This window comes from Numenius arquata, chromosome 2 (genome assembly GCF_964106895.1).
Source record: "Numenius arquata chromosome 2, bNumArq3.hap1.1, whole genome shotgun sequence".
Taxonomy (NCBI): domain Eukaryota; kingdom Metazoa; phylum Chordata; class Aves; order Charadriiformes; family Scolopacidae; genus Numenius; species Numenius arquata.
The window spans coordinates 82514367-82540522 of record NC_133577.1 but is presented as its reverse complement, the minus strand read 5'-3'; the positions used below and the strand labels follow the sequence as shown (position 1 = coordinate 82540522).

The following is a 26156-nucleotide window of genomic DNA, read 5'->3' as shown; positions in this document are numbered from 1 at the left end:
TTTGAGGTGGGGTTTTGAACTGGATGAAACCGAGTACTATACAGAATCAGAGAGGACAAATCTGGTAAGGTAAACATGGGGGAAAAAAAAAGACTTTGTTGCACACAGCAAAAAAATCAGAAAAAAAGGCGAGGAAATAAGATACAAGCAAGGGCAAAGCAATGAATTACTGTCTGTTCCAATATCTCACATTCTGAGTGGAACATTTTGTTCAGTTTATTTACCTTTGGTTCCTCATCTGTTAAGAATAACTGTTCTGCATTAGCTGTGTAACATTCATAACTAATCAGCTCCTTTGGCTTTTTCAAAATCTAGTTACATTTAATTAGGTTCCTGAGATTATATTAAATAATAAAATTTCAAGTTGGCACAGTTTTTGGAGATTAAGCATCCCCCAATATAAGGGGATTGCTACGTATAGGGCTGTTCTCACAATGAGCTCCACGGTTTACGCCCTAATACTTCACCAGGGAGCTCGCACTTGGTAGGTTGGCTAGCGCTAGCCTTTAGGGTTGTTTACAATCCTTCAGAACTTCAGAGCAAAGGCGGTGCCATTGGCAAACGAATTGATGTAATGGTTTGCTGCAGCAAAATAGGCAGTGTTTTTTCTGCTGTCACTGCCAGCCCTCCCCCACAGCTGCACAGCCCTACCACTTCCCTTGCTGCAGCTCCAGTATTCGTTGCATCCTTTCAAAAGTCATTTTGTTCACTAAAATCGCAGGGTTTTTTTTAGTTTGTTTTTGTTTTGTTTTAAATGATTATTTTTTATTTACTTATTAAAGATTTATCAAAACAGTAGAAAACTTTAAGTGGACTGCACAGAGCCCCAGCAATTGTTATTACTGGGAAATGTGTGTGCTAGGGGCACACGTCGCAGCTGCCCAATGGAGTAAGCATCTCGGGGTCCCAGGAGGGCTCACGGAAGTATACCCATCCTGTTTCCAGGATCAGAGCCTCAGGGCACCTCTCCCAGCTGAGCTAGTCTTGCATGAGCCGTCCTTATGTTAGGGGAGGCGATGCAGCTCTGTCTGCCTGGGGTAGCTCTTTGAGGGGGAGCCTTATTGAGGGGGACGGGGCCAGCTGGCCTCAGACCACGTCAGGCTGGCACAACTATTGTTTTGAAGCTTTACTTCTGCACAGTGCAGATGCACTAACTTGTTTCTCTGATCAAGAGATTTCTAGTACAATGCCGCATTGTACCATGTAAAACAATACACATTCCAACAGATATCCCAGGGAAACTGAAACCTCAACCCAGACTAGATAACGCAGAATACCGATGCAGTCAGTAAAACTAAACCTGAAGTGACAAAGACTCTTGTCTAGGCATTAATCTATACTTCTGTTATTCACTGGCTTACATTTTAATACTAGCAATTTTTCACCAGCTTAATTGCTCCTCAGCTCTGTCCCCAGGAGCATTTCAGAATCTCTTCTTCAGTGTGCACTCCACATAATGCTTATTATTTGAAAAAGCACAGAAATGAAATTTGTCTCCAATGTCTGTGAGATTAATTTGAACAGTTTTGTAATTGAGGTTTTTACCACACTGGAGCCAGGAACTTATTAGAATGAGGCATCATCAAAAGGAAGACACAGTCTGTATTGACAAGATACTGATTCTCTTCACATCCAGGATATTTATCAATAGGAACAATATAATTAATTGGAAAAAAATATATGCAAGCACCTCTTGCTGGTAATTTTTCACTTGTTTCCCTCCTACACCACCACAGGCACAGGCCTCACTTACAGACAGATAACAGTCTGAAAAACCTCATTCACACCTGGGTCCCCCAGCACCTCCTTCATCACAAGCAAATGCAACCCCTCTCTGTCACTGTTGTGTAACCTAGGGCTCTTGCACACACATAGTTTCCAGCAAGTATAAAAATAACAGGGCCGAATGCTCTCCAAAGATGCAAGATCAACAACGCTAAAAAAGAAAGAGCAAATCAGACCAGAGGGTAATTCCAGTAATTTCAAGGTCAAGGCAAAAGCATGTCACAAACTCTGCCCAATTTGAGGAGGATGTTATACATAGGTGTTTTCCCCAATGGACCAGCATGTGTTTCACAGGAGCTGCTTTTAATCTACCACTTAGGCAGTTCCTCAAAAAGACAAGTCTATCCTGTTTTGTGGAAAACAGGTAGGTTGTATTTCAAGTTGATAATCCTTTCACAAGTTCCAATGATTTTTTTTACAATATTTTTAAAACGACCTAATTAAAAGTGAAATGCTGTTTCAAGTCAAGCAGAGATAAATCCACATTGCCTACTACAATCCCATAAATGTCTCCATGTATCTGTGTGACACCCAGTCACCAAGACACCTCAGCAGCACGGACCTTCTCATACTATACTGGAGCAGTATCACACCCTAAACTGTCACTGGCATCTTTATTTTCCCCCAATGTGCAAAAGAACCATAAGAAACATATACATTTGTTGAGAAAATAAAAAAATACTCCTTTCCAGTCTGTTGTTATAAATAACTACTGCTCAGACAATTGAGCTACTTCCTTTGGCTACTCTGACGAGGTTAACCTTGGTTTACCCCTCAGCTAGAGATATTGCTATCTTTGTGCAGACATCCTCGTGTCGGTATTTACAAGGTCACATAAAAAGAAGCAGTCTGCCCTTGCTCAGCTTTGCTAAACAAAAGAGAAAACATGTCTTTCTTCATTGGTATCACCACTGTCACAAATGTCAGAACATGTAAAACTCCAACTCAAACCCAGTAAAAACAACAATCCACAAAAACAGGTTTTTGCTAAAGGCATTTTGGTTAAGGCAGACCAGAGCTGCTCTGGTTTAGTCGCCACATATCCTTTTGCTGCCACGTGGAGAATTTGGTTTTCTGGTAAAGACAAACACCATTCCAGTAATTGCTGCCATTTCCATAATTTCAGGTTCACTGAGATCCATTTCTTGTTTCAATTGCACTATTATTTTAGCTAAAAGACCAGGATGACTTCTTCCAATTTATATTAGTTACCAATAATGATATCAAAATTTATTGTCATGCCTCATATCCTGTCCTGTTAATGCACTGACAGAGCACATCAGCAACTTTGGAAGAACAAAAAAATACTGAAAAGCAAAGCCTAAAATGAGTTGAATTGAAACAATTTTAATTCTTGTTCCTCTCAAGGAAAGGCAGCAGGAGGATAATTTTTCAATTTACTTAAAGTTTCTGAAGGTGTAGCTAAGCTGAAAAGGAGGAACCAAGCAAGAGTTTTTTTCACTCTGATTAACAGTTAACTGTCTTGAGGAGAGCAGAATCCCTACCAGCTGCAGCCTTAAGCCCAAATTGCTCAAATACCAGCCACATTTACTACAGCCTTTGTCCTTCTATCCACCACTTCACAGTGGACAGTCTTCTTATAAGTCAGGGTGAACTGTACTAGAGACTACAAATTCATGTGGTATCTATGAAACTTACCACATGTGACCAGGCTTCCTTTCTGCCGGCCCATTTAAAAATAAAATTCATTTTCAAAATCAGATTTTGAATGTGAACAAAAGTGAATTAGAACAAAGCCTGCCTTATTTCCAGACGCCCATCTGTCAATTCCCTCTATTCTGTAATTACTCTAGCCAAGGGTAACTTTTCATTACATAAGTGCAAAATAAGCTATAAAAAGCTTAAGTGGCCTGTTTGAAATCACCACTATTCAATTGTAAGACTTACCTTGCTGAGAGAATGAAGGATCTCTCTACACTCTCAATGTTCAGTTCATTCTGATATGCTTCCTGGGTTGGCTTTTTAACCTTCAATCGAGAGAGAAAATTTTACATTGAAACTGAAATGGTTCTTTTATAGTTGCTCTAGTTTTACTTACTGTAAAATCTCTTACGTTTTTGTTGCAGAAGGGGTACATTGGAAAGCAAAATCTCAAAAGTAGGAGATCACACACCAGTCCAGAGGGCCCAGCTACACCAAGATTACATGCAGCCCATTTTATTTCACTGTGGCCGCATACAACATTGGAGACATCCAGGGCGATGAAGCTGAAGAGCTGTCTGACACCTCCTGCTGTGCTTCAACATGCACGGGCCCATTGCCCTCTAAGGACCTCTTGCAACTGGGCAAAAAAAGGCACTGCTGCAGGACAAGATGTAGCCCACCCGTGTACTCCAGAGTGGGCATCTGCCCCATACCCCCAAGGGCTGAATCACCCTGCTGATCCTTCTGAGCTACCTAGTTTCAAACATAAGGAGGTTCAGAAGTTAAGAGTGGTTTTGAGCCACCACGAGGCATCTGCTGGTGGAAGAGGTTTTGCAGCTCTGCCCGTAAAAGCTTGGACTTTGGCGCCAGATCTGCACTGCAGCTGGACTCGGTGCTTTTCTCTGACAGGACCAGAGACAAGTTACTCGATTCCCCGAGGCAACGGTTCATTGTTCCCACTAACTGTCATGTCAGGGCCCGTGTCAATATATGGTGTTTGTGTCCCTTATCACTACCCAGAGGGGCTCAGGGCTTAACTTCGACGCTTTTCACAAAGGCTCGGAAACAAAAGCTGCATCTTCTCTCACAGCTAGCAGACCTCTATAAGCCATGGAGATTTGATCCACCAGAAGCTTATCAGGCAGAGATGCCTAATCTCTGGGCGTGGGTAATAAAGAGCAGCTACAAGGCAGAAGTGAGGCATTCTAACAAAATACAATACAAAAAATAAGCAGGCAGACTATTTCAGAGCAGGCCAATACTGGATAAAACGCAGGTGAGGTGATCCTGTGGCAAAGATTCTTTTAGGGAAACCTAGGCAGCAGTGCCACAGATGATATTATGCAAGAAAGGTTAAGCCTGTAGGACACCTCTGCAATATAAGCATTTTTAATATTTATTTCCAATGACAAACATATTTGCGCTTTGAAAATTTGAAGGCCTGAGTTTAAATAGATTTGGAGAAAGACTAATTTTAACAAGTGACTTACCTTCATTCCAGCCAGCGACAGCATGTTGTTGAGTTTATACATCCCTGACTGAACTGGAGTAGTATACAACAAGGCATCATTGAACTGTAATACAGAAGCAATGCTTTTTAATGACTAATGACTTTTAGAGACAGATAATTTCAGATACATTTTAGTGGAAGTACAGAACTCATACAGGACTGAGATCAACTGTCCAGAAAGGCATCTTCTGCTTCCTATTATTCCACTTAGGACCCAAAAAATATTTTCATGTATGAATTTAGGTAACAATAGGTGTCTATTTATATCCTCCTTGTGTAAATATACATTTGGCACATGAGTAAACAGTGCACGGATGTCAAAGAACAGGCTGTCAAAAAGGACAAAAATGTTTCTCGTGTACACAGCTATATCGTATAACAAACTACTTTAAAAGGCTATTAGAATTAACCATTCAAACAAACCAAAACATTCCAGAAACTCAGAGATGGCAGAATTAAGATTAGCAATTTATGATTATAAGGACAAACTTATCCATAAGTACCATGTGAATTTTACCCGTTTACGTGGGCATCTACTGTTTATTTCCTGTTCTGCCGGACTTGGCTTCATTCTGAACAGCTATTAAGATTTTTATTTATTTATTTTCTGTGTTGTTCTACACATGGATCCACACTTCGTTTACTGCACATAAGCACAGACCAGAAAACTGAACTGTCTCATGAGTTTTTGCTATGAAGTTCTTCGCGAAATAACCAAATGGTTCGTGAGCCTTACTAAATCTTCACAACGTGATCAATGGAAAAATCACTGCTTCATTGTCTAAAGGTATAAACACTTCCCTGCACCTTTTATATCTAAAAAAAGAAGAAGAAAAAAAAAAAAACAAACCCAAACCACTACCCCAAAACAAAAACCCAAAACAAAGAAAATCCAAACTAGAGGCACTAAAATTAGCAACATCTGATTTGGGAAGTCCAGCTCAAGATAGCACCATTTTTTTTCAGATTATTACCTTAACCGATATCATTAGCAGTTACCTCAGTGCTTTATGTGCTACAAAGTCATCTCCAGAGCTTAAGATAGGCACTTGCAAGTTTACAATACATACACAGGGAAATATTTATTCGTACTATGGTAATTAAAAGACAGATTTCAGCCAGGACTGTGGACCAATAATGCCACAAAGCAACACAGGACAACAGTTGCTTTACTGTCTTAAATAGAAGAGATAAACAAAAGGTTCAACTGGAAACAGAAACTTCAGAGATGCACAGGAGTTTCAAAACAAAGCAGCAGCGGAGACAGGAAGAGAATCCAGCACTTAACTTCCAGCCCACTGCTCGGCTCAGGATGCAGGAGGGCTTGTGCAGGGGAAGCAGAGTAGGAAGAGGGAAGGAGAGGAGGGAGAGAAGGGTGCAATAGCAGCAGCAGACTTGTAGTTTTTAAGATCTGGTACAGCTAAGTGGGATGCAGTTACGTTTTAATTTTCACGCTACTACAGATAATTTCTTATAAAAGTGCTCAAATTTTAAGTAAGCATTGTTCAAAACAGTACATTTTAGTATGGAATGGTTTTCTATTAAAATTACTGTATATGCAACAGATAATCTCTCTAAATTAGAACAGAGCAACTAGAACAGCAACAACTGGTCATTTTTTCCAATACCTTAAGTTATTAGTTACTTATGTTTGTGGTGCAATATTTCGATCGCTTAAAATTACACTAGTGTTAGGCACACAGTAAGATACACAGCATCTTACCAGAAAAAACATTCGTGGCTGCATGACCTTCCGGGACAGCTTCATCAGTGTTCCCTCTTTCAGAAAGACCTAGGAAATTAAAACAAGCAATTCAAAACCTTGTGCTTTTCAGGGCACAAGCCATACAAATGAGCTGACTTTTTCATCATCATCATTATTACTATCACTACTACACTTGAAGTGCTGCAGAAGTTTGGGGATTCAAGGTTCCCCCTATGAGAAAGGCTTCTCATCCTTAGGTTTCTCTGAAAGTGAGTGTGAATGGCTGCATTACAATTTTCCATGCTGCACTTGAAACCATGACAAATACAAGGGTAAGTTTGAGTTAAAAAAAAAAAAAAAAAAAAAAAAAAAAAATCTGCCTGCAAGATCTGGCAAGGAATCATATTCTAAAAATCCTAAGTTTTCATCAGATAAATGTCTGAAAAAAAAAAAACCCATACATGGAGAGGCAGTATTCATTTGACTGTTAGAACCAAATAATTAAGCGATGGACCATTTTTCTTCTCAGTATATGCCAGCTTCAGTCGCTTGCATATCATCTGTGCTGTACTTTTACTGCAATCTGCTGAATGCCACCTGGAGGACCTACCCTTCCTGGCTGCACAATCTCATGGTGTCCATTTAAACTGTACTGAATCTGCATGAGTTTCTGAAAGTTATCCTACAGGGAGAAAGAGTAAAAGGTAAATAATTGCCCTTGTATCCGTAACATTTTTATTTAAAAAAAAAAAAAAGAGAAAAAAATCTTTACTCAACCAACTTCATAAGTCGAAATACTTACTCCCTGCTTCATGATGTCATTGGCATGGTTTGCAACTTCTATGACAACAGCTAAAGCATCTGAAGGATGAAGAAATGATGCTTTGGTTATACAGACTAGATAGCACTGGTGTGATGTAAAGCACAGGTACGATATTGCCTTTCCACATCACGCCAAGACTCAAGGACCTGATAGTACAGTCACCACATTCAGGAGCTCTTCCCATAGATCCCAGAATCTTTGGAACATAGTTTAATAAGTGTGCCCTAGCAAGTCATTGCTTTAACCAACAGTGTCAATGATTTCTTACAGCTAATTAAAACAGTCCACAAGCAAAATTAAATTGCAATTTCTCACACAAAGAATTACTTTAATTTCAATATCTCTACTTACAGCAGAAAAGTTAACATTTTAACTGAGACTATGTAGAGATTAAGTTTTTTCCATTTTACACAACTGCCTCCAGTGCCAGTCATGGAAGACTACCTAGAAAAATCATCCAAATCTTTGTGATTTCTTTCTTCTGCCTTCAGTTTTGCTCACCTCAAGATAACTATAATATAAAGTTTGAATTTCTAAATTTCAAACTTTTAATATCATGGAAAAAAATTTCTCTAAGAGAAGAGTTACTAAAGATGAGGGGTTTTATTAAGTACTGATATTTAATAACTAGCAACTCGACTGCAATATATATTAAAGTGTAACTGCAAAAAGGGGTTACATGAAAGGATTATGTAAATTACTGAACTGTGAGTGTATATGAGAGAGAACCCATCCAAGGATCTTACCCAAAACCCTGTAATTTACTTAAGTAGAAAGAAAAAAAAAAAAGACTCATTTAATTGAAAGCTAGAACAACTGCTCTGATGAAATATAATCTCTAAAGCATTTAGCACTTTCTGAGTAGTTGAAGTGCAGGCAGGCACTTCAAATAAAGCAACTACATTTGCTTAAAAGTCCACAGAGAAGCCTACCAAACTAGGTAAAACCAATGCCTTGGGTTTTTTTTCCAGATAATCATTAGAATATTAGTATTGTAGAATGTATATGCTTCCCTTTTGGTTGAGTTCATATTCAGAAAGAAAGCATGTTAACAGATACAGCTTTGTGAACTGAAAGGTTCAGAAGGTCCATGAAGCCATATAATAAACTAAACTGAGGTGTGAACAAAAAGCTCCTCCCAAATCAAGGAGAATTTTTGTTCAAGATTTTCATGAACCAAGGCAACACAAGCACAGGAGTCAAACAGTTAAAAGGCATAAAACATATCAAGCATTTGATCAAAATTTAAGTTTAGATATAGATGTCATGATGTCAACGAAGCCTGCTGAAAAATAGCTGGTGGTCTCCTACTAGGAACTGTTGGAGCTGCTCCAGGCAAAACACTGGCCAGCTCCCATCTGCTTGAAAGAAAATGAAGGGAAATTTAGCTCAATTCACAAAGACAGGAATGAGCACCTGAATTTTTGTTATGCTTTCCTTCATCTATTAGCTATTATATCTGTTAAAACCTAAAAATTTTACTCATTGAATTCAAGAAAGATTGAAGAATGTTAGAGAAAATTTGCTGGTTATTGAAGGGAAAGTTCCAGAATCTCAGGGCTACTTATACAGCCAAGACTAAACAAATCTAAACAACAATATAAAATAATCTATAGGGTCAAAGTCCATAAACAAAGTGGGTTTTGGCAGGAAAGAGCATTCCACTTCTTATACCACTTAGCTGGAGTAATGTATTCAAATGAAGGTCATCAGGAAGAACTGTGTTGTTCAGGGTTTTTTTCCAATAATATTAACCATAACCAGATATAGTATTGCACAAACCTAGGGCTTGCACAAATGTCACTAAAGAGACTGAAATAAGTGACAAGGGTTCATGCAAAGGAAACGGAAACATGAACTAGGAGCATTTTTAGTACTGCTGAGGCCCACACATGGAAGAAGGAAATAGTCCGAATGTGCACTGCATTGCTACACTTGAGTTAAACCAGCTTAATCCCAAACTGCCATGAAACACATAATCCTGTTTTCTTCCATCACCAACCATTCCTTCCAGTTTCCTCTTATCTCCTTTTCCCCTACATGCAGGCAAAGTTGTGGAAGTCACTTGTATTTGTGCAACATGTGACAAGTCAAACTGGAGAACTCCTCAGGTTAAATATAACCCAGAGCAGCTCCTTGATCTCGTTCACTCCCACCACATCAACACTTGTCCTGGCACAAAGAGGGAGGAGGCGGCCAGAAAGGCTCATAGCTGGGGGAGACCAGACTGCCTATCATGAAAGGTCTACAGATGCAAGGACTGTCTCTTTCAATAGCAGTGCCCAAAATATCCACTTAAGCTGCCTGTGGAACTTCACTCTTATCTCTTGGTTTCAACTCAAGGGTGAGCCGACACCACTGTAAGCTCCACACATTTTCGAAATACAAGCTTGCAATCTTTCAGTATCTTTGCTGAGAAACTTAGAACTAAAAAGAAAACATTTCTATTACTGACTTAGCATTTTGCATGCATTTGAAATTTAGAAACATCATATGTACATAAGTTGTTATTTCTTTAAAGAGACATTTACCTTTAGTATCCCTATAGTCTGCAGATTCTTCTAAAAGATTCTTTAAATAATCTGTATAAAGAAAAAAAGAATAGATAGTTTTATTAAAGGAATAAACAGCCCCAGAAAGTAGTAAAAACCACCTTTTTCCTACAAATCTGCTTTTCAGTCAGATCCATGCCACAAAGATCTACTACTTAATCTTTTAAATCTGTCAAAGTAGTAACGTAAGGAAAACTAGCATTTCCATAATAAAAGTATATCACATCTTGCTCAGACAAGAGGTTATTGAAATGGCCTTCTCCAAAGATAAATTATATATTGTATGTATTATTCCAGAACAAAACAAGCAAGTGAAAAATAACTACATATTTGCAATCATTTACTTTTAAGCTGATGCAAAAAAAATTGAACATTATAGATATTTGCCTGAGCACCTAACTTGTCTATAGGAGCTAAGAAAAAAGTGGTCCATTACAGAAGATCTGATTATGATTAATATTTTTCAATAATAAAAGTATTATAACTCCCCCCTCAACGTTCAAATAGGCACTTTTGGGTTTCAATTATAAATTTAGTTCCTCAGCCACAAGATGGCACCCTCAATCCATTAAAGTCTTGGTAGTTTTAAAATCTATTTTACTTAGCTAAAATTAACTCGAAATGTATGACTATTCAAGAAAACATCCCCCTTGAGTTTCCATTCCCTGGTCTAATGTCTAGTTCACCAAAAAGTACAATATTCTGTTTAAGATTAATATATATCCTCAGTAAGAAGTCAATCTATTCTCCACAATTTTGAACTGCTTAAAATGGAAAGAAACCAAATCAGAAACTTTCAAAGAAATACAGATGTTAGATTGATAACATCAACAAATACTGATTTGTAATTACCTTTTCAATGAGGTATTAAGATTCTGGCAGATCTACTGAAAAGTAATCACATGTGATCTAGCAAGCATTCAATTTTTAGCTTTGCAGTTGTACAAGTATCATGTAGGAGTGAAATAATTCAACTCCCATATGCTTGCCCTACCCAAATTCATCCTTCTACTCAAGAAGGATCAGGAGCCAATTGCTCCTGCCTTCATAAGATGTCTTGCTTCATACATGCCCCTTGGAGACTGCTCAGTGTATTATAATCTTTTCCTTATGCGAAAATAAAAGGGAATTATGAAACATGTTTCTGCAGCAGAAATGCTACAAAGAGTGAGAAATCTTGTCACAGTTCATGAAAGCTTTGAGAAAAACAGAACTACAGGAAGAGGAATATTTGGCACTGAAATTTTATTTTTTGGCAAAGACCTAAGGGAGGATCCAAGAGAGAAGCATGAAGAGCAGGTTGGGGTGAAGGAAGAGAAACTGGCTGGGGTCTCCTGCAGGGAAGTGAGGAGGGAGTGCTGGAAGGTCTGGCTGGGCCACGGGAACACACACAGCGTTCTGCTCTCCTCGAAGTATTGTCTGATCATTATCAGGCACTGGTCAACATGTGATCTTTTAAGACAAGTCTGACATGGCACCAAAACCTCTCCAGCTACACTCCATAAATATTGCATCCTTCACATCCCTCAAAATCTTGTGCTATAGTAGCTACTGGACATTCCAGCACATTATTTAGGTGGACACATATTCCATTAAAAGCAAAATTCATCTTGCTTCAATTTGGGTTATGCTGGTAAGAAGCTGGTGTGAGAGGAAAAAAAAAAATCAACAGGAGGTATTTTGAAAGGAACTGAGAAGAGTTCGCATTGTTTTTAACTTGGTTTAACCTGGAGGAACCTGTCACCACACCTGACACCAGCTGCCCTCTCCTGCCCTGCCTGCTGAGGGGTCCTCTCTCAAGTCAGAGCTGTGCCATACTGCCCAGGCAGAGGAGTCTTGGGATTCCACCATAAAGCAAACAAGTTAAAGCTTTACAACTGCAACTTGATCTTCATCAGGGCCAGCACAAAGGACTCCAGTGAGAACCTCCCAGTGTAAAGAATGCGTCCTTACAGCTTGTACAGAAATATCAGCTTCTTAAAGTTGCCAAGCACATGCTTACCTCTACGGGCTGGGAACAAGAGGTGAGACAGGTATAATTTATTCATCTGCAAATGTACTGCTGGCACTCTAAGAAACTGTCCCTAATACATGGAGACATCCAATTTAATATCCAAAGTAATTGCCCTGGAAACTTAAATCCAGAGATCCAACATGGGAAAAAAAAAAATTTATTTGGTATATTCATACTTTATGACATGTTCCCCGAAACAACACTTTACATCACTCAAAAATATTTTTTGATGGGTATATTCTAGCATTTTAAATCATACCATCAGTGAATAGAAGAAGGAAAATTAGGGATTTTAACACATCTGCATTAATTTAAAATTCTGTATGTAAGAAGGAAGGCAGCTTTTGCACAACAAGACTGAAGCAGCCAATAAAACCTTCAACTGTAAAATCCTGAAAGTGATAAATACTTACATAATTTTCATCTTAATGTCCCCTATGTATATCTGGTAGGCAGACCTCAGTTCATACCTAGAACTCAGCTTCAGAGAAGCATCAGGACAGATATTTTTAGTCTATTCTGTGAATACATAGTGGAAATTCTGTGCTTTCAACAACTTTCTGGAGGTACTGGCTTAAACCATGCAGACAAGAGGATTTCGGAGACATGAACTTTACAGTAAAAATTTAGCAGAAATATTCCTAGATAAAATAAATACAGAACTCAAATATTAAGGTGGAATGGTATCTGCTGCTTTTGCCAAAAATTTTCCCCTTTGAGATGTACTTTAGTTGTTCAGACTAGGAAGACCTTAAGCATACCTTCAGAAAGGCAGACTGAAATTCATAAAACCGCTGGATACCCCAAAACACAACAAAAATCAACACAAAAGCACGCAAGTACTGCTTCTGTGATGAACAACATTTCTTTATGCCCCGCTTCTACCTGACAGCAGCCAGCAATTCTGTCTTCCTTCTTGCCGAGGGGCAGCGACTATCACTTCTTCCCCTGCTAAAAATTCTCTTCTGCTTCATTAACTACTTTTTGTCTCAGGTTGTCTAATTTAATTAAGTTAAACTCAAAGCAATCGTTCCCCAACATGTAATTGGCCTCAAGCCTGACAACTCTATTTCCGACCTGCAAAGGAGCAGCGTGCTCAAAGGCTTATTTTTCACCCCCCTCAGCCTCCTCTCACTATAGCCCAGTTAATAAATAATTAATAAATTATTTAAATAATTTATTTAAATATAGTAAATAATTTAATAATAATAAATTAATTAATTATTAATAATAAATAATAAAATACTTTCTGCAAACCTTATGTTGAGGAAAAAAAAGGGGAGAGAGGTTTATCCTACAACAATGAAGAGCCTGTTCATATTGTACAGTCTCAAGTCATCAGAGGTTTTCGGGGGGAGAGAATCACCTCTTCTTCGTTTCTTTCTATCAGAAACCAGAGGCTTCTAATTAACCTCCCCCAAACCTCATCTAATAATTGCTGTATAGAGCTCGGGGCAAGTATGTGGAGGAGCGGAAGTTCACTTGCTGGACTGGAGAAGCTGTATAATTAACCAGAAACACAGCTGAGCTGCGCCTCTCCTTGGCTGATTTACGAGTCCACCTGCTCCTGCTTTTGTTAGCAGAAAAGTAACTCCACTTCAAAGCACAGGGACAATCTTGTGATGTGACCGCGGAGCAGCAGGTTACCAGTACAAAGCTGTCCCACTGACACAGAACATCTAAATAGGAAGAAATCCCTGCTGACTCAGGCCGAGCAGCTTCGTTTCCTGGATTATATTCGCTCCCTTGGTCTTACCCGCTGCCCCCTCCTCCCTCGCCCACAGATCTCCCCTGCCTTCAGCCTGGGCAGCTGCTGCATCCCTGCATCTCACCCACTGCAACCACAGATCCAAATATTTTGCGTGTCCTCCAAAGGTTTTGCCAGCACAAGTTTCTATAGAGATTGCTCAATATTACAGAGAGCTGCTGGAGGGTAACAGAGTGGGCAGGTCTTCCACAGAGATATGGAAGAGTGAGAATCTCAAGAAAAACAGAAATGCATGATAGATGGAGAGGACTGAAAATGGAACAGCTCCAAAATAACACTACCCAGCCCCAGCATAATTAAATTCTCAGTCTCACATCTTTCATTGCTCCCATAGAAGAGGAGAAAATGCTTCTCTAAATCAGCAGTCATCGTTGCAATCCCATTCCTGCCAACAGCATTCACATTTGCAGGCGTATTTAAAGCTGGGCAGCCACAGTAAGGTCTGCAGACTAGGGACATCCACAGCAGAGTTTTTTTCAGGTCTAAAACAGCCTGTCCCAGCCACAATAACAGTTAATGGTCACAAGGAATTCCCCTTCAGCATCTGAGTTTTGTTTCAGTGTCATTCACCCCTGACATCTCTCACTTTGCTATGTATATCGACAAAGGCGTTTACTCCATCCTGATCCTCTGTTCAACATTTTTAATTAAAACCTTCGAACTTATCCAAAGCTCCGCTGATTTTGCAGTATATAACAAGTCCATACCATGCCTGAAGTCAGTATCCTTTTAAAATATAAAGCAACTCCCCAAATGCCATTTCATGGTTTGATTTCATCAATTAAGAGTCACTAGGATTTTTCCCTACAAAGTAGTCTATTTAATAAGGGCTTTTCACCCTTTTTTCAACACCTGTGACTTTAATGAGATGATTAAAATGAAAACAGTTAACGTTAATAACTTGGTAACTGCTGTATAACACTTAAGTCTGTATCTCCCACAACATCACTAGTCTAAGTACTTGCTGGGGAAATGCCAACAAGCTGCTACAGAGCCAAAAAAAAAGGTCACAGAGCATTTTATTTTGCAGTTACTACATAAACAGAAGCTATTTTTAAATTGCTCATCAAGAAGCAATGGCTTTCAAAAACAATGCCTTAAGTATTTCCAAATCCTTACAGGAGCCATCCCCCTCTTACGACAAAACACATCTCAAAATACTTCACAAAGGCGGCTTCTATCATTGCTCTCCTTTTACAGAATAGAAAGCACAGCATCATGGAGATGACTAGCTTGAGGTCGCCCAAACATGCCAGTGCCAGAGCAGGGTATAGAGCCCAGATTTCTTAGTCCCAAGCCAGCTCTTCACCCTACAATGCCCCTGTAACAAGTCTTAAGCACTTACTGGTAACATACACTAAAAACATGTGTTTTGCCTTTAAAAGAAAATGGATTTTACAGATAAAACACCTGGGGGATGGGGGAGAAATGGGGAAGCTACTTGCAGAAGTTCACAGTTGCAGAGATATCTTTCACTCACTCCTCCTAGCTCCAATTTTCCATCCTACCTTTCTCCTTCATTTAAAAAACAAACAAAAAAACAACTGCCAAAAAACCCCCCCACCCTACCAGAAAAACACCAAACCCAAAGCACAACAGGAGCATTCCAATCCTCTAAGGAAATAACAGGCTTCTATTACCACAGAAACAAACAAAACCCACCACAGGATTCATGTTTTCCAAGTACTGCTGAATGTACCATCAGTGAACACACCAAAGTGTTTGGAATCTTAGCACCTCGCTTGTGTATCTTATTGCAATCAATATTAACAAAGAAAGCCTCTAAAACCCATGCCACATTTTTAAAAAAGCTTCACATATCTGAAGCCAGATAAACACGCTTTACAGATGGATACAACCACCTGAAAACAAGTTTCCTGGGACGCGTGAAGACTGGCTTCTTAAAGCTGCGAAAGAGCTTGACTGTACCTGTCAACAGGAGCCTGTACTGGGGAATCCTCTGAACTGGCTTGAGCAGATAGTGCTTGAGGGCCAGACTAGCACAGCGGGGGCTCATCTGAAAGAAACACCCAAGATAAGTAATGATTCCGTGGTAGTCAAGGGTTCCAGCGAAAGAAATCATGCCTACAAACAACTAGCGATTACGTTGGATAAGCTTTATCTTTAAAAGGTGCTACTACCACATTATTAAACACTCCACCGTGGAGCGAGTATTTCCCTGTGTGGCAGATTGAATGCAAAATTAATCAGGAGTTAAAAGACGTCGGTAAGCGCTCATACTTTCTGTAGATTCAAAACGGGTGGCTTTGCTTTTGCTTATGAGGAAAGAGGCGAAGCTTCCCAGAAACAAAGGGAACACCAGTGGCAAGGACAACATGCTCCTTTGTAATTGCTGTCAGTGTCCATCAGGCAGAAAGGCAGAGAAGACAGCAGCATTCACTGAAGTAGCTTTAATTAATGCACATCTCTAAAGACAACGCAGAATTAAAAGATCCATGCTTCAAAAAATGTTAACTATATTGAGTTTGCATTGAAAATAACGTGCATCTGAAACACTGAGTCTCAGGCACCTTTTCTTCTTCCTGTCTTTGCTGACTACTTCAAACTCTTCCTTTGCCCACCATAAGTAGCCTTTCTAACTACTTATAAGCAAACAGAGCAAAGATCACCCAAGGGGAAGCCCATATAATAGGAGGTAAATTCACAGTTTGTGTGGATCATGTGCCTAGGGAGCTTGTGCCTCTTGTCTGATTTGTTTTAAGGGAGTTACGTAAAAATCTGGCAGTGCTCTTTGGGCCATGAATCAGTTTTCAACCGATTGCTGCATGTGCTGGGTTTGAAACTTCTAGAAAGACGCAGACGAGAAAATTGACTTTTTTATGTTTCCAACTGAAATGAAACACCCTTCCCATGAGTAAGCTACTGCCCTATGATGTAGTAGAGAAATCAACCTGGTTAAAATAGGACAATTAATCAGTGCACAGTATGATTAGAAGACAAAACTAAAAACAAAGCAGCTAGAGATTTTTTTAATGTCTTTGATATAATTTGTAGCAAGTGCTGCATTTTCTGAAAATTAAGGTCCTTTATCACATCTCACAGTGATAGCCAAAAGCACTAGTTACTTCACAAAATCTGAATTTACTTTTTTCCTACTAAGTCTCAAGCCAAGACTGCAGAAAAAAAGGAAAAAAAAATAAAGTCCAAACAAATTGGAGGATAGTCTCTAAAGCTTTATAGAGGATCACAGCTGCTGAAAAGCCACAAAATAGGGTATCTTACAAAAAAATACAGTACCTCGAAGTCTTTGACTACTGAAGCAAAACCTGCATTCTTCTTACACTGTTCATCTAATAGTGCAACATTTTTATCAAATTCTTTGATGTAAGTTGAATACATCTTTAAGTAGGGACCCTTTTTAACAAATATATCAGCAATTCTTTGATGTTCAAGCCTAGAAACAAAAAACACAGCAATTAGAAAGAGCTAAAAAGAGTGTACATCTTAACCCTACAGCAGAACATCCATCTTTGTCACAGTAAGATGTGCTCGTTTCTATTCTGAACAAAAAGCTTACAGTTCAGCAGATACGTGTTTATCTCAGTAGCTACTCTGAAAAACCTTACCAAGCACACCTTGACACAGTAGTTTAGTGTTAGCTGATAACCACCTAATACATGGTCTGTTTAAAATGGTCTTGAACAGTTTGAACACTTTAGTACAAGCTGGATTTCTGAGGAGACTGATCTTCAAATTTCAAGATGCAGTCTCCATCCCTTACTAGCAAGCATGGGATTACAGTCTTTACCCATCTCAGTACCTTTGTCAATAGGCTTTGTACAGCCGGTTTAGATCCACCCACCAGTGTAACTGGGAATGGACTTCAATGGGATTGTAGCTGTCAATCAACGCTGTGTCTGGTTAATAGATCTCAGCTACCCTTAAAATGCAAACTCATCTTCAGGACAGCCTCCTTTTCCTCTAACGAAATCAGTCTACTTATCATGACCATGCAGGGACCAGAACTTTCAATTAAAAAATGAAATTTTAAATAAAAAAAACTGTGATTGCTAAAAACAGGTATTGACATGCCTTTTGGACCTTTCCAGATACATATAAATGGCAAAAAGTACATCTAAACAGAAAACTATCCCCTGTACTTTCGAAGTCAATTCTGTCATTCAAGAAGGCATGTGAAACACAGACAAGAGTTGAACTGCGGTCACATGGAGTCACATAAGCCCCACAGATAATTTTCAACAACATCAAAGGAGTGGTATCCCTTTATTGATAGTTACCAGTGAGATAATCGCTCTTCCAGTTCCCTCAGGAGGTCCCGGTTGAGTTCGTACAGCTGAGGTAGGTAGTACAGGATCTGATTCAGGATTCTGTCCTCAATCACTGGCTTTCCAAGCTGCCTAGAGGCATGTGCCACAGCATCCCGGAAATCCTGCCGGAGTACAAAGAGGACAGAAACCCCCCTTCCCATGAGCGAACAGCCTTCAAAGCACCAACACAGAGAATGGTGTTCTCTCTGCAGACATTCCAGGCGCTGCTCCCTATTACCGAAGGCAAGGCGGGTACCATCTGGGTTATGTTTCTCTGCAGCTTCAACTTACTCCCCTGGGACTGCCTTAATCCCTTTGGTTTGACGCTGCAGCTTTACTTTCTTGCTCCTGTATGCATACTATAGAAGTTGTTCATTATTTTTATAACACGCCCTTAAGAAATGTGCTGGTACTACATACAAGGAAACTTCAGTGAGGGGAAAAAAGCTTCTAACTGCAAAGGTACTGGGAACCTTGAGTATCTCCTTGCTAAGATTTGAGTCAAAAAGCAAACGTTATATCAGCCAATACGATCTTAGTATCTTATTTTAAAATCATACTAATTTTCATAAGTCATCTACAAATGCCCCTTTGGAAGAAGTGTCTCTTTAATTAAAATGTAGCAGCACAGTCACTATATGTAGCAGCTCTTCTATATACACCAAAATTAACATCCAACAAAAATATATTGAAACAACACATAGGAACTATGAGATTTCAAATGTTAATAATGGTCAAACCCAACATTTGTACCTTCAAAACATTTACAGGGAGGAGGAAAACCCCACTTACACCTGAAGGATCTTCTTGTAGCATTTTTGTGCTATAACCAGCTCCCAATAAGACAGAGGTGAGATTTACTGGTTCTCATTAAACTATTCAGAATTAAAGTCTTGGCCCCACACAAGTCAGTATGGCCAAGATTGTAACCCTAATGAAACTTAGCATCCATTATGTGGGGTATTTTCCTTAATCACTTACAATTTTCAGAAAAGGTTAGCAATTTAGCATTTCAACTTTACAAATAACACTGTCTAAACTGACAAAAAAAGAAAATTCAAATTAGAGCAATAGCAGAAAAAAAAGACAATCCATAATAGCTCTTTTTAAGTTTGTGGTCTGCTGAAACCTGACAATGCATGCACAATCTATAGGTGGCTTGAAAAAGGTTACCAAACAATGCGTTCCTAAATACAACGATGAGTTATATTTTAAATCTGCATGGGATCCACACCTGCCTTTGAAAGTCTTTTGGGTCCACAAGTTGGAAAAAAAAAAAAAAGAAGAAAGAAAAATTAAAATTAAGCCCCTTCTTTCTCCCTCCCCAGGTCTACAACTACAGGTCTTACTGGCTATCTCATCAGTCCAGCATCTGGCACTACTTAGGGTCTTCTCAAACTTAAGTCTCAACTTTCCCCTGCCCTCTCTCATCATTACATCAGCTCTGGGCAGCATGAGCTCCAGACACACTTTCTTGCTTTGTGACCCTCTGGGTCACCAAGGCTGTGACTGGGCAGAGTTATGACAAGAAACTGAAAGGAGATACAGCGCGATGGCTGTGATGGGGGAAGGCTGAGAACTAAATGCAAAGGAGTTAAAAAACAGATGGCGTTATTCATATGGAAATGTTCTGTTTTACATCCTCTGTGCAGACTAGTGGCACATAGGTTAACTACCAGCTGCATCTTATGGGTTTTCCTGACCCTAGGGCATTGCTTAACACTGAAATGATACATGGAATTACAATGGCAAAAGCTCAAATGAGGCATTCTGGAGAGCTTCATGCAAAATGCATCATCATATTATGATAATATTCTCTCCCTCCCTCCCATCACATGCACTCACAATATACTGTATGTACTTTGCCATGGGATGAAACAAGAATTTTATCCGAATGTTACATTGTGCTACTTGTGCGATGAAAAGAAAAGCAGTTTTGTCTGTAGCATAATCAACAATCCAGGCTTTTCCCTGACCAAACAATAAAAGGAGAGCAGGGAGCCAGGTTTAAGCACCACTAGATAAGACAGGAATGTCATTTGTAGTTAAGAGTATTTATTTAACTTCTAGATACAGCATTCAAAGAGTATGCAGGATGTTTTCCAAATAAAGATTTGGGGTTTTGACTAGCTTGATCCAAAGTCCATAAGCTCCATCAGGCTTTGGATCACACCATGAAAGACTATCATTAAAACAGGCAACCAAAACTTTATTTCATCACCCCCTGCATCCCCCTCCACAACTGAGTAAACTGAGGAAGCCCTGCAGAGAGGAAACACAGGGAAGAAAGATAACGTGAAGCTTTCAAATGATGCAAACCAGCCTGCTAAACAACAAAAGAGCTAAACTTCAATACTTTTTTTTTTTTTTTTAAATTATCAAGTCTGCACTACAGAAGCAGTACAATGCATTTGTCGCTGTAATCATATTAAGATTTATTTTTAACCTGGTGGTGGGTGTGAAGTAACTGTCATGCCAAGTTCATCTTGAGATAAACTTAAGAGTTGAAGGCAGAGAGCACATGCCTGAGGAGTAGGGGTAGGAGAAGTCAAACAAATGTAACAAGGTTAGAGTTAACAGCATGTACACTTGAAGGTACTGGCCTTCTGAGAAAGTAATTTCTTATCCAAAGGACAAAACATAGAATAGGTCTAGTTTAATTACCAAATGTAAAATATGTTAACTTAAAAAGTAAACCCTGAAATTCCACTCCAAAGGGTGGAAGGTATTCAGACAACTTTTTATCCAAGTAGGTGAATGGCTTAGAAATTGCAGTAATAGTCATTTAATGCTCCAGAACCTAATTCCTTCTAAAACTAAATCCATCTACTGTTAAATAAAAACAGAATCGCTGTTGCTAATACATTGCTCTGATATCTATATATAGCTGTAAGAGGAGATTCATATTACACACCTATTTATAATATAGCGTTGTTGTATACTATGTAACATATACTATGTATACGTTGTTGTATACTATGTAACAATGCTGAAGAGCAGTGCTTTCATCAGTCTGTTCAAAGACAATCACCTGAATTGTCCTAAAAATTATTCTGTTTGAAACAATGCAGCAATCCATTACAGTGAATTTTAGAGAGAGATTTTCTAATTGACAATGAGCCTTTCAAATACTACAATCTTGCTCATTAAAAAACAAAAACAAAAAACAAAACACACCAAAACAACCAAACAACAAAAACTTGCCACGCTTTGGAATTAATACACTTATTTCACTGAAAAATACCATTTGCAACTCTAGATGAAAGCTTCATATATATGCTGCATGACAGAAAACAAAAGATTATGCTAGTTATACTGAATCATCCCAGCTTCTTACCAGGATAATTTTTCCTTTCAGAAGGGAGGGGAGGCTATTGTACACTTTCTGAAGTGCTGGTTTAGTTTCTAATTCTACATTATATTCTGGCCCAATAATAATCTTTTGATACCACTTTTATTGCTTAGGCAAAGGCAGTTGTCCTCACACAGCTCCTTTAAGAGGACAGCACTCATCACCGTCCCTGGAAAGCACATTCTTTCCAAACCAGAAACAGTCTTAGTTTATTCTAGACTAAGACAGCAACCCACTGGGTACTTGTCCATATGAAAATCTAGTTTAGACAGTTTTAAAGGCTTCTGAGTACATATTGTTGCTGAATTATTGCCTGATAAAACATTCTCAACTTGAAAACGTTTAGGGAATTTTATTTATTCTATTAGTATACGCTCCCCCTAGAGCTGTGCAGCTTTTAAACAATATCTGAGGAGGATACCACCATTGCTACTTTTGTTTCCTCCCACCTCTCCTTCAATGTAGCTTCCTTAAATAAGCAAAGGGCCGTGATATCTGAAATAATTCTGACCCTGTTGTGAATCATCTGTGACCAGCCCACGCACTTCCCCTCCGCAAAGGCCCTGACTCACAATCCCTCTCAGTTCTTTCCACCAGAGGATTCCCAGTGCGCAGCGAAGGGACCTGCCCGCCTCAGTCTAAGGAGCAAAGGAACAAGGTTTACTTGTAAAACAAAATAAATACCGAGCAGACCAAACCCTTGCTCAGCTGCTGACTGGGTCAAGTGCACCTTCAGGTACCTGATAACTGAAAGAAGATAATTTCAATCGGGTGAAATTAAAGCTTCTTGTGAATTTAACTGGAAGAGAAAGAACTATGTGACCTAAGCACGGTCACGTATTTTACTCCTAAGGCTTCAACCAATATTCATCTTGGATCTGTTCTCCTAGAACATACCATCAGCAAAGCAAAAATAAGCCATAATCCCTTACACTGAGGTACAACTCCCAGCTAAATACACCTGCAGATAGCTCAAATATCAGTTTAATTTAAGGAAAAAAAATATGTTTGCGCTTGGACGCTTTTCAAGGAACACACAGACACACATCCTACGGGGGGGAGGAGGGAAGGGGAGGAAGTTTCACGCTCTGGGGAACATCCAGGCGGCTATATGTGACAAACTGTAAACATGACAGCCAGGAATACAGCTACAGAGATTTCACAAATACATTATTTAAAATATAAATAGGCAATCTTAACTAGAGTTAAGACTATTAGCCATAAACTATTAAGTTCAACTATAGGAATGATAGTTAATAAAGACTATGAGTAAGTGTGGATCATGACATTTTTCAAACCTATGAGATTGCTTCTGGAAAGCTGCCAAGTAGTTCCACACCCTTTTTCTCAGGTAGTAAAATCATTTATAAGTCTTTAACAATATAAGATAGTTAATTTTTACAATAGTCAATGATTTGACTGTAGCATATTCCCAGAATGTTATTTCAAGGAATAGGCTGGGTAGCAGAACAATGTTTCCTTCCAAACCAAAACTATTTCATTACCTTCCTTAATAAGACTACTACAGCTGCAATTCATTGTCAAATCTCTCAATCAGCAATTCTAAAGTACTTCATAGACTAAGAATTCATCAACATATTCATCTCAGACTGGTCAAATATTGAAGTTTTACAGTTGGAGAAAAAGGAGTTGGAGGTTGAGAGAATTTTTCCCAGCCAAACAGTAGGTCAGTTGTAAACCATGACCAAAGGTCAAGACTTCCTTTGCTCCAAAACCCATAGCTATTTTATTTCTCAATATGCACATTACATTCTTTTTCCAAATCTACTATGAATTATTTTTCATAATATTTGGCTACTATATATAAAAAGTCAAAGTTTTTATAGATATATAAAACTGTCTATATATAGCTTTTATAAATATATATAGTTTTGCAATTTCTTCTGAAAATGGAAGCATACTAAACCAGAATATCTCGCTCTTGTAAGTGTCTCTGGAAAGGACACACAATAGAAAAAAGAAAGATGTTTGACCTCTTATCTGCCTTCTGCAAGGCTGATCTTGTGGCTGTAGAAAAGTTAGAGGTGCCTCCTGACAACATCTTACTTGCTCTCAGAGTCCTAATAAGGACATAACAGGGGTCTAAGTCAGATGCGCAGACCTAAAAGCTCAGGCAAAAGCCCACACGCCCAAGCTTTTCTTCGCCCACACAGCATAAAGTTATACACTAAGTCCTGCAGTGGAAGGAGACATCCCAAAAAGCATATTCCTCTGCTGGACCAGAAGCCATAGCAGCAGGGGGAAAACAAAAAAAGAATGGGAGAACAAAAGGAGTGGTGGGTTTGGGAAAAAGAACAACATTTGGAAGAAAAAAAGGACAAAAGAAATGATGGCAAATATGCCAGGCAGCTTACCCTTAAAGTACCGGGGCGTTGCTGAGGAGGTCCTCTCACTTGGGAGAAGCAAACCTTTTGCAAAGAATCCCAAAACAAAGTAGTACAAATGGCACCAATCCTGCCTTACTCCTTTTCCAGGAACACCAGGTGTTTTTTGGGCACAGAGCATCTCAGACAGGGTGACAAGCTTGTTTCTCTTATCTCACTTAGGTTTTACATCCAGTCCACGTCCCCCCCAACCCCACAAGTGCCCTTAGGGAAGAAACAGCATCTCAACCCTTGCTTACCCTCTGGAGGCCATGCATGAACCATCTCACAAAGATGCATACAGATGAGCTGGTTTGATTTAAGCCTCTTTGTTTTCAGAAGTTTCTAACAGCATTTTACTGGAATTTTGTCCTCTCAAAGAGCATTACGATAGTTACAGAAATACAGAGAAATCAAGATTATGTCTGATGTCTGATTCTTTCCTCAAGCAACCCCATTCACCCGAGTACGTTTGAAAGCATCAGTGTGCAATGCCAGTTAAGCCCCTTATCTCTGTTATGAACAACTTATTTCATACTACAGAAGCGTCCCCAAGTGTTTAGAATTTTCTAGAGAACTTCTGTAGTCTGTCTTCAACAGAAGCAGCCAGGTGTACTTACTAAGTGCGACAGTGTCCAAACAGGCTGGCACCCTGGTATCTTGGAAGAGTTGCTCCACCTAACTTGACTTCGTCAACATAAAAGAAAAAAAATGCTAAAAAAAATTTTAGTGGTACTTGTAGCCAGTTTGCAATCACATTCCCACCTTCTCAACTGCTTCAGACTCCACTTCAAATGCTCTAAGCAGCAGCAACTTAAAAATCTTTTTCTTACATCAACAGTCCAGTTCCCTGGCTGTATCAAGAGCCATGAGCTGCATTAACTGGCACTGGTAAGACAGACTGAGGAGAATGCTATTAATTTCATATCACCACTAATGGAATTAGTCACTAGATTTTGAGCATTTACGCTTTGGAGAACCACTAATAGATGGTTCAGAAGGTGCAATGGAGCCTCCCCTGACCAGCCAAATCTTTACTACGGTAATTTAATATTTAAGATTTAATAATGTCTCTGACAAGCATACACAAATTCTCAGGCATAACACTGTGGAAATAAAAAAAATGTGTTTCTGCAACCTTTCTCAGTCATGGCAATTTTATTTCATGAAGAATGCACACATGCAGAGCCTCAAAACTAGTACCCACTCTGACAAGGACAGTAACCAAGGTCCGTGCTGCAGGCCAACGGATAAGTTGAGGACAAAGTACTTCCTCGACTCCTAACCTAGCATCCTCTCTGTTAGACCAGGCTGAATACATGTTGATTGTTATTGCTAGCCAACAAAAACATTTCTAATGGTTTTTGTTTGGCAGCTAGACACAAGCATACTTACATGAATAGAGTTGCAAGTTATCCATTAAAACAAAGCAAAACACATCCTACAGCATGCACATTTACGCTGCCCAGACAACCTTATTTTTATCCTAGATACTTCCTAAACTCCCTACTATTTTTCCTCTGCCACATTCTTCCTCTGCTTGCCTGCATCCTCCTCACAAACAGCCTTTTCTTCCAGTACTGCACATGTTACTGGAAGAACTGGTACACTGAAAAGCAAAGATACCTTTAAGATATAAGTTATATGCCTGAAAAATATGATAAATAAAAATCATACAGCTTAAAACTTGCCTATACTCATGAGGACAACTCTCTTCCTTTAACCAGTATTTAAGTTTGAGTTCTGTATTAGAAACCACATTGAATATAAATTATATATTGGCCGCAACTGCCTGACCCAGCTTTTAAAAACCAAGCTTGAACAGAATAAGAAAATCAATTACTAAAATGGAAGGCAATAGAGGAATCAGCAAGTGGTGTAGTAAATTTTTTGTTTCCCGAAAGATCTCTGCATTACAGGACTGTATACATCCATCTATAAGAGCCTTTGTTCCCAGTTTCACAGAACATGCTTCTCAAGAGACCGAGATAGACCAATGCATCTGTTTGCAATAAAACTAATTCTTCTATTGCCCAAGGAAAAAAAAAATCACTACGCTTCTACTTCATAGAGTGACAAAATGGTACAAACACATACAGTTAGAAGTCGACAGAAAACACATAAAACAGAGCTAGAGAAAGCTAAATTCTTCATTAATTTTTTATTATCACCTTCTACACAGCATTCTTAACAGATGACTGGTCTGCATAAACATGGATTAAATACTTAACCCTTGCTGTGGACAGCACATTGCACATACTACAATCACAGCTGTTATCAGAAAGCAAGCATCTGTCAAAGAATTGAAG

General features: G+C 39.0%; 1 protein-coding gene across 1 annotated transcript in view; it reads right to left on the bottom strand.

Annotated features, from left to right (window-relative positions):
- FGD6 (FYVE, RhoGEF and PH domain containing 6) overlaps positions 1-26156 on the bottom strand; it is a 75039-nt gene that overhangs the window by 15660 nt on the left and 33223 nt on the right. Inside the window, exons 6-14 of the mRNA XM_074167107.1 lie at positions 18082-18233; positions 17081-17237; positions 15752-15839; positions 10020-10070; positions 7468-7526; positions 7276-7347; positions 6684-6752; positions 4941-5024; positions 3694-3773 (exon numbers count right to left, since the gene is read on the bottom strand). Coding sequence (XP_074023208.1) covers positions 3694-3773; positions 4941-5024; positions 6684-6752; positions 7276-7347; positions 7468-7526; positions 10020-10070; positions 15752-15839; positions 17081-17237; positions 18082-18233 — 812 coding nt within the window. The remainder of the gene's footprint in view (positions 1-3693; positions 3774-4940; positions 5025-6683; positions 6753-7275; positions 7348-7467; positions 7527-10019; positions 10071-15751; positions 15840-17080; positions 17238-18081; positions 18234-26156) is intronic.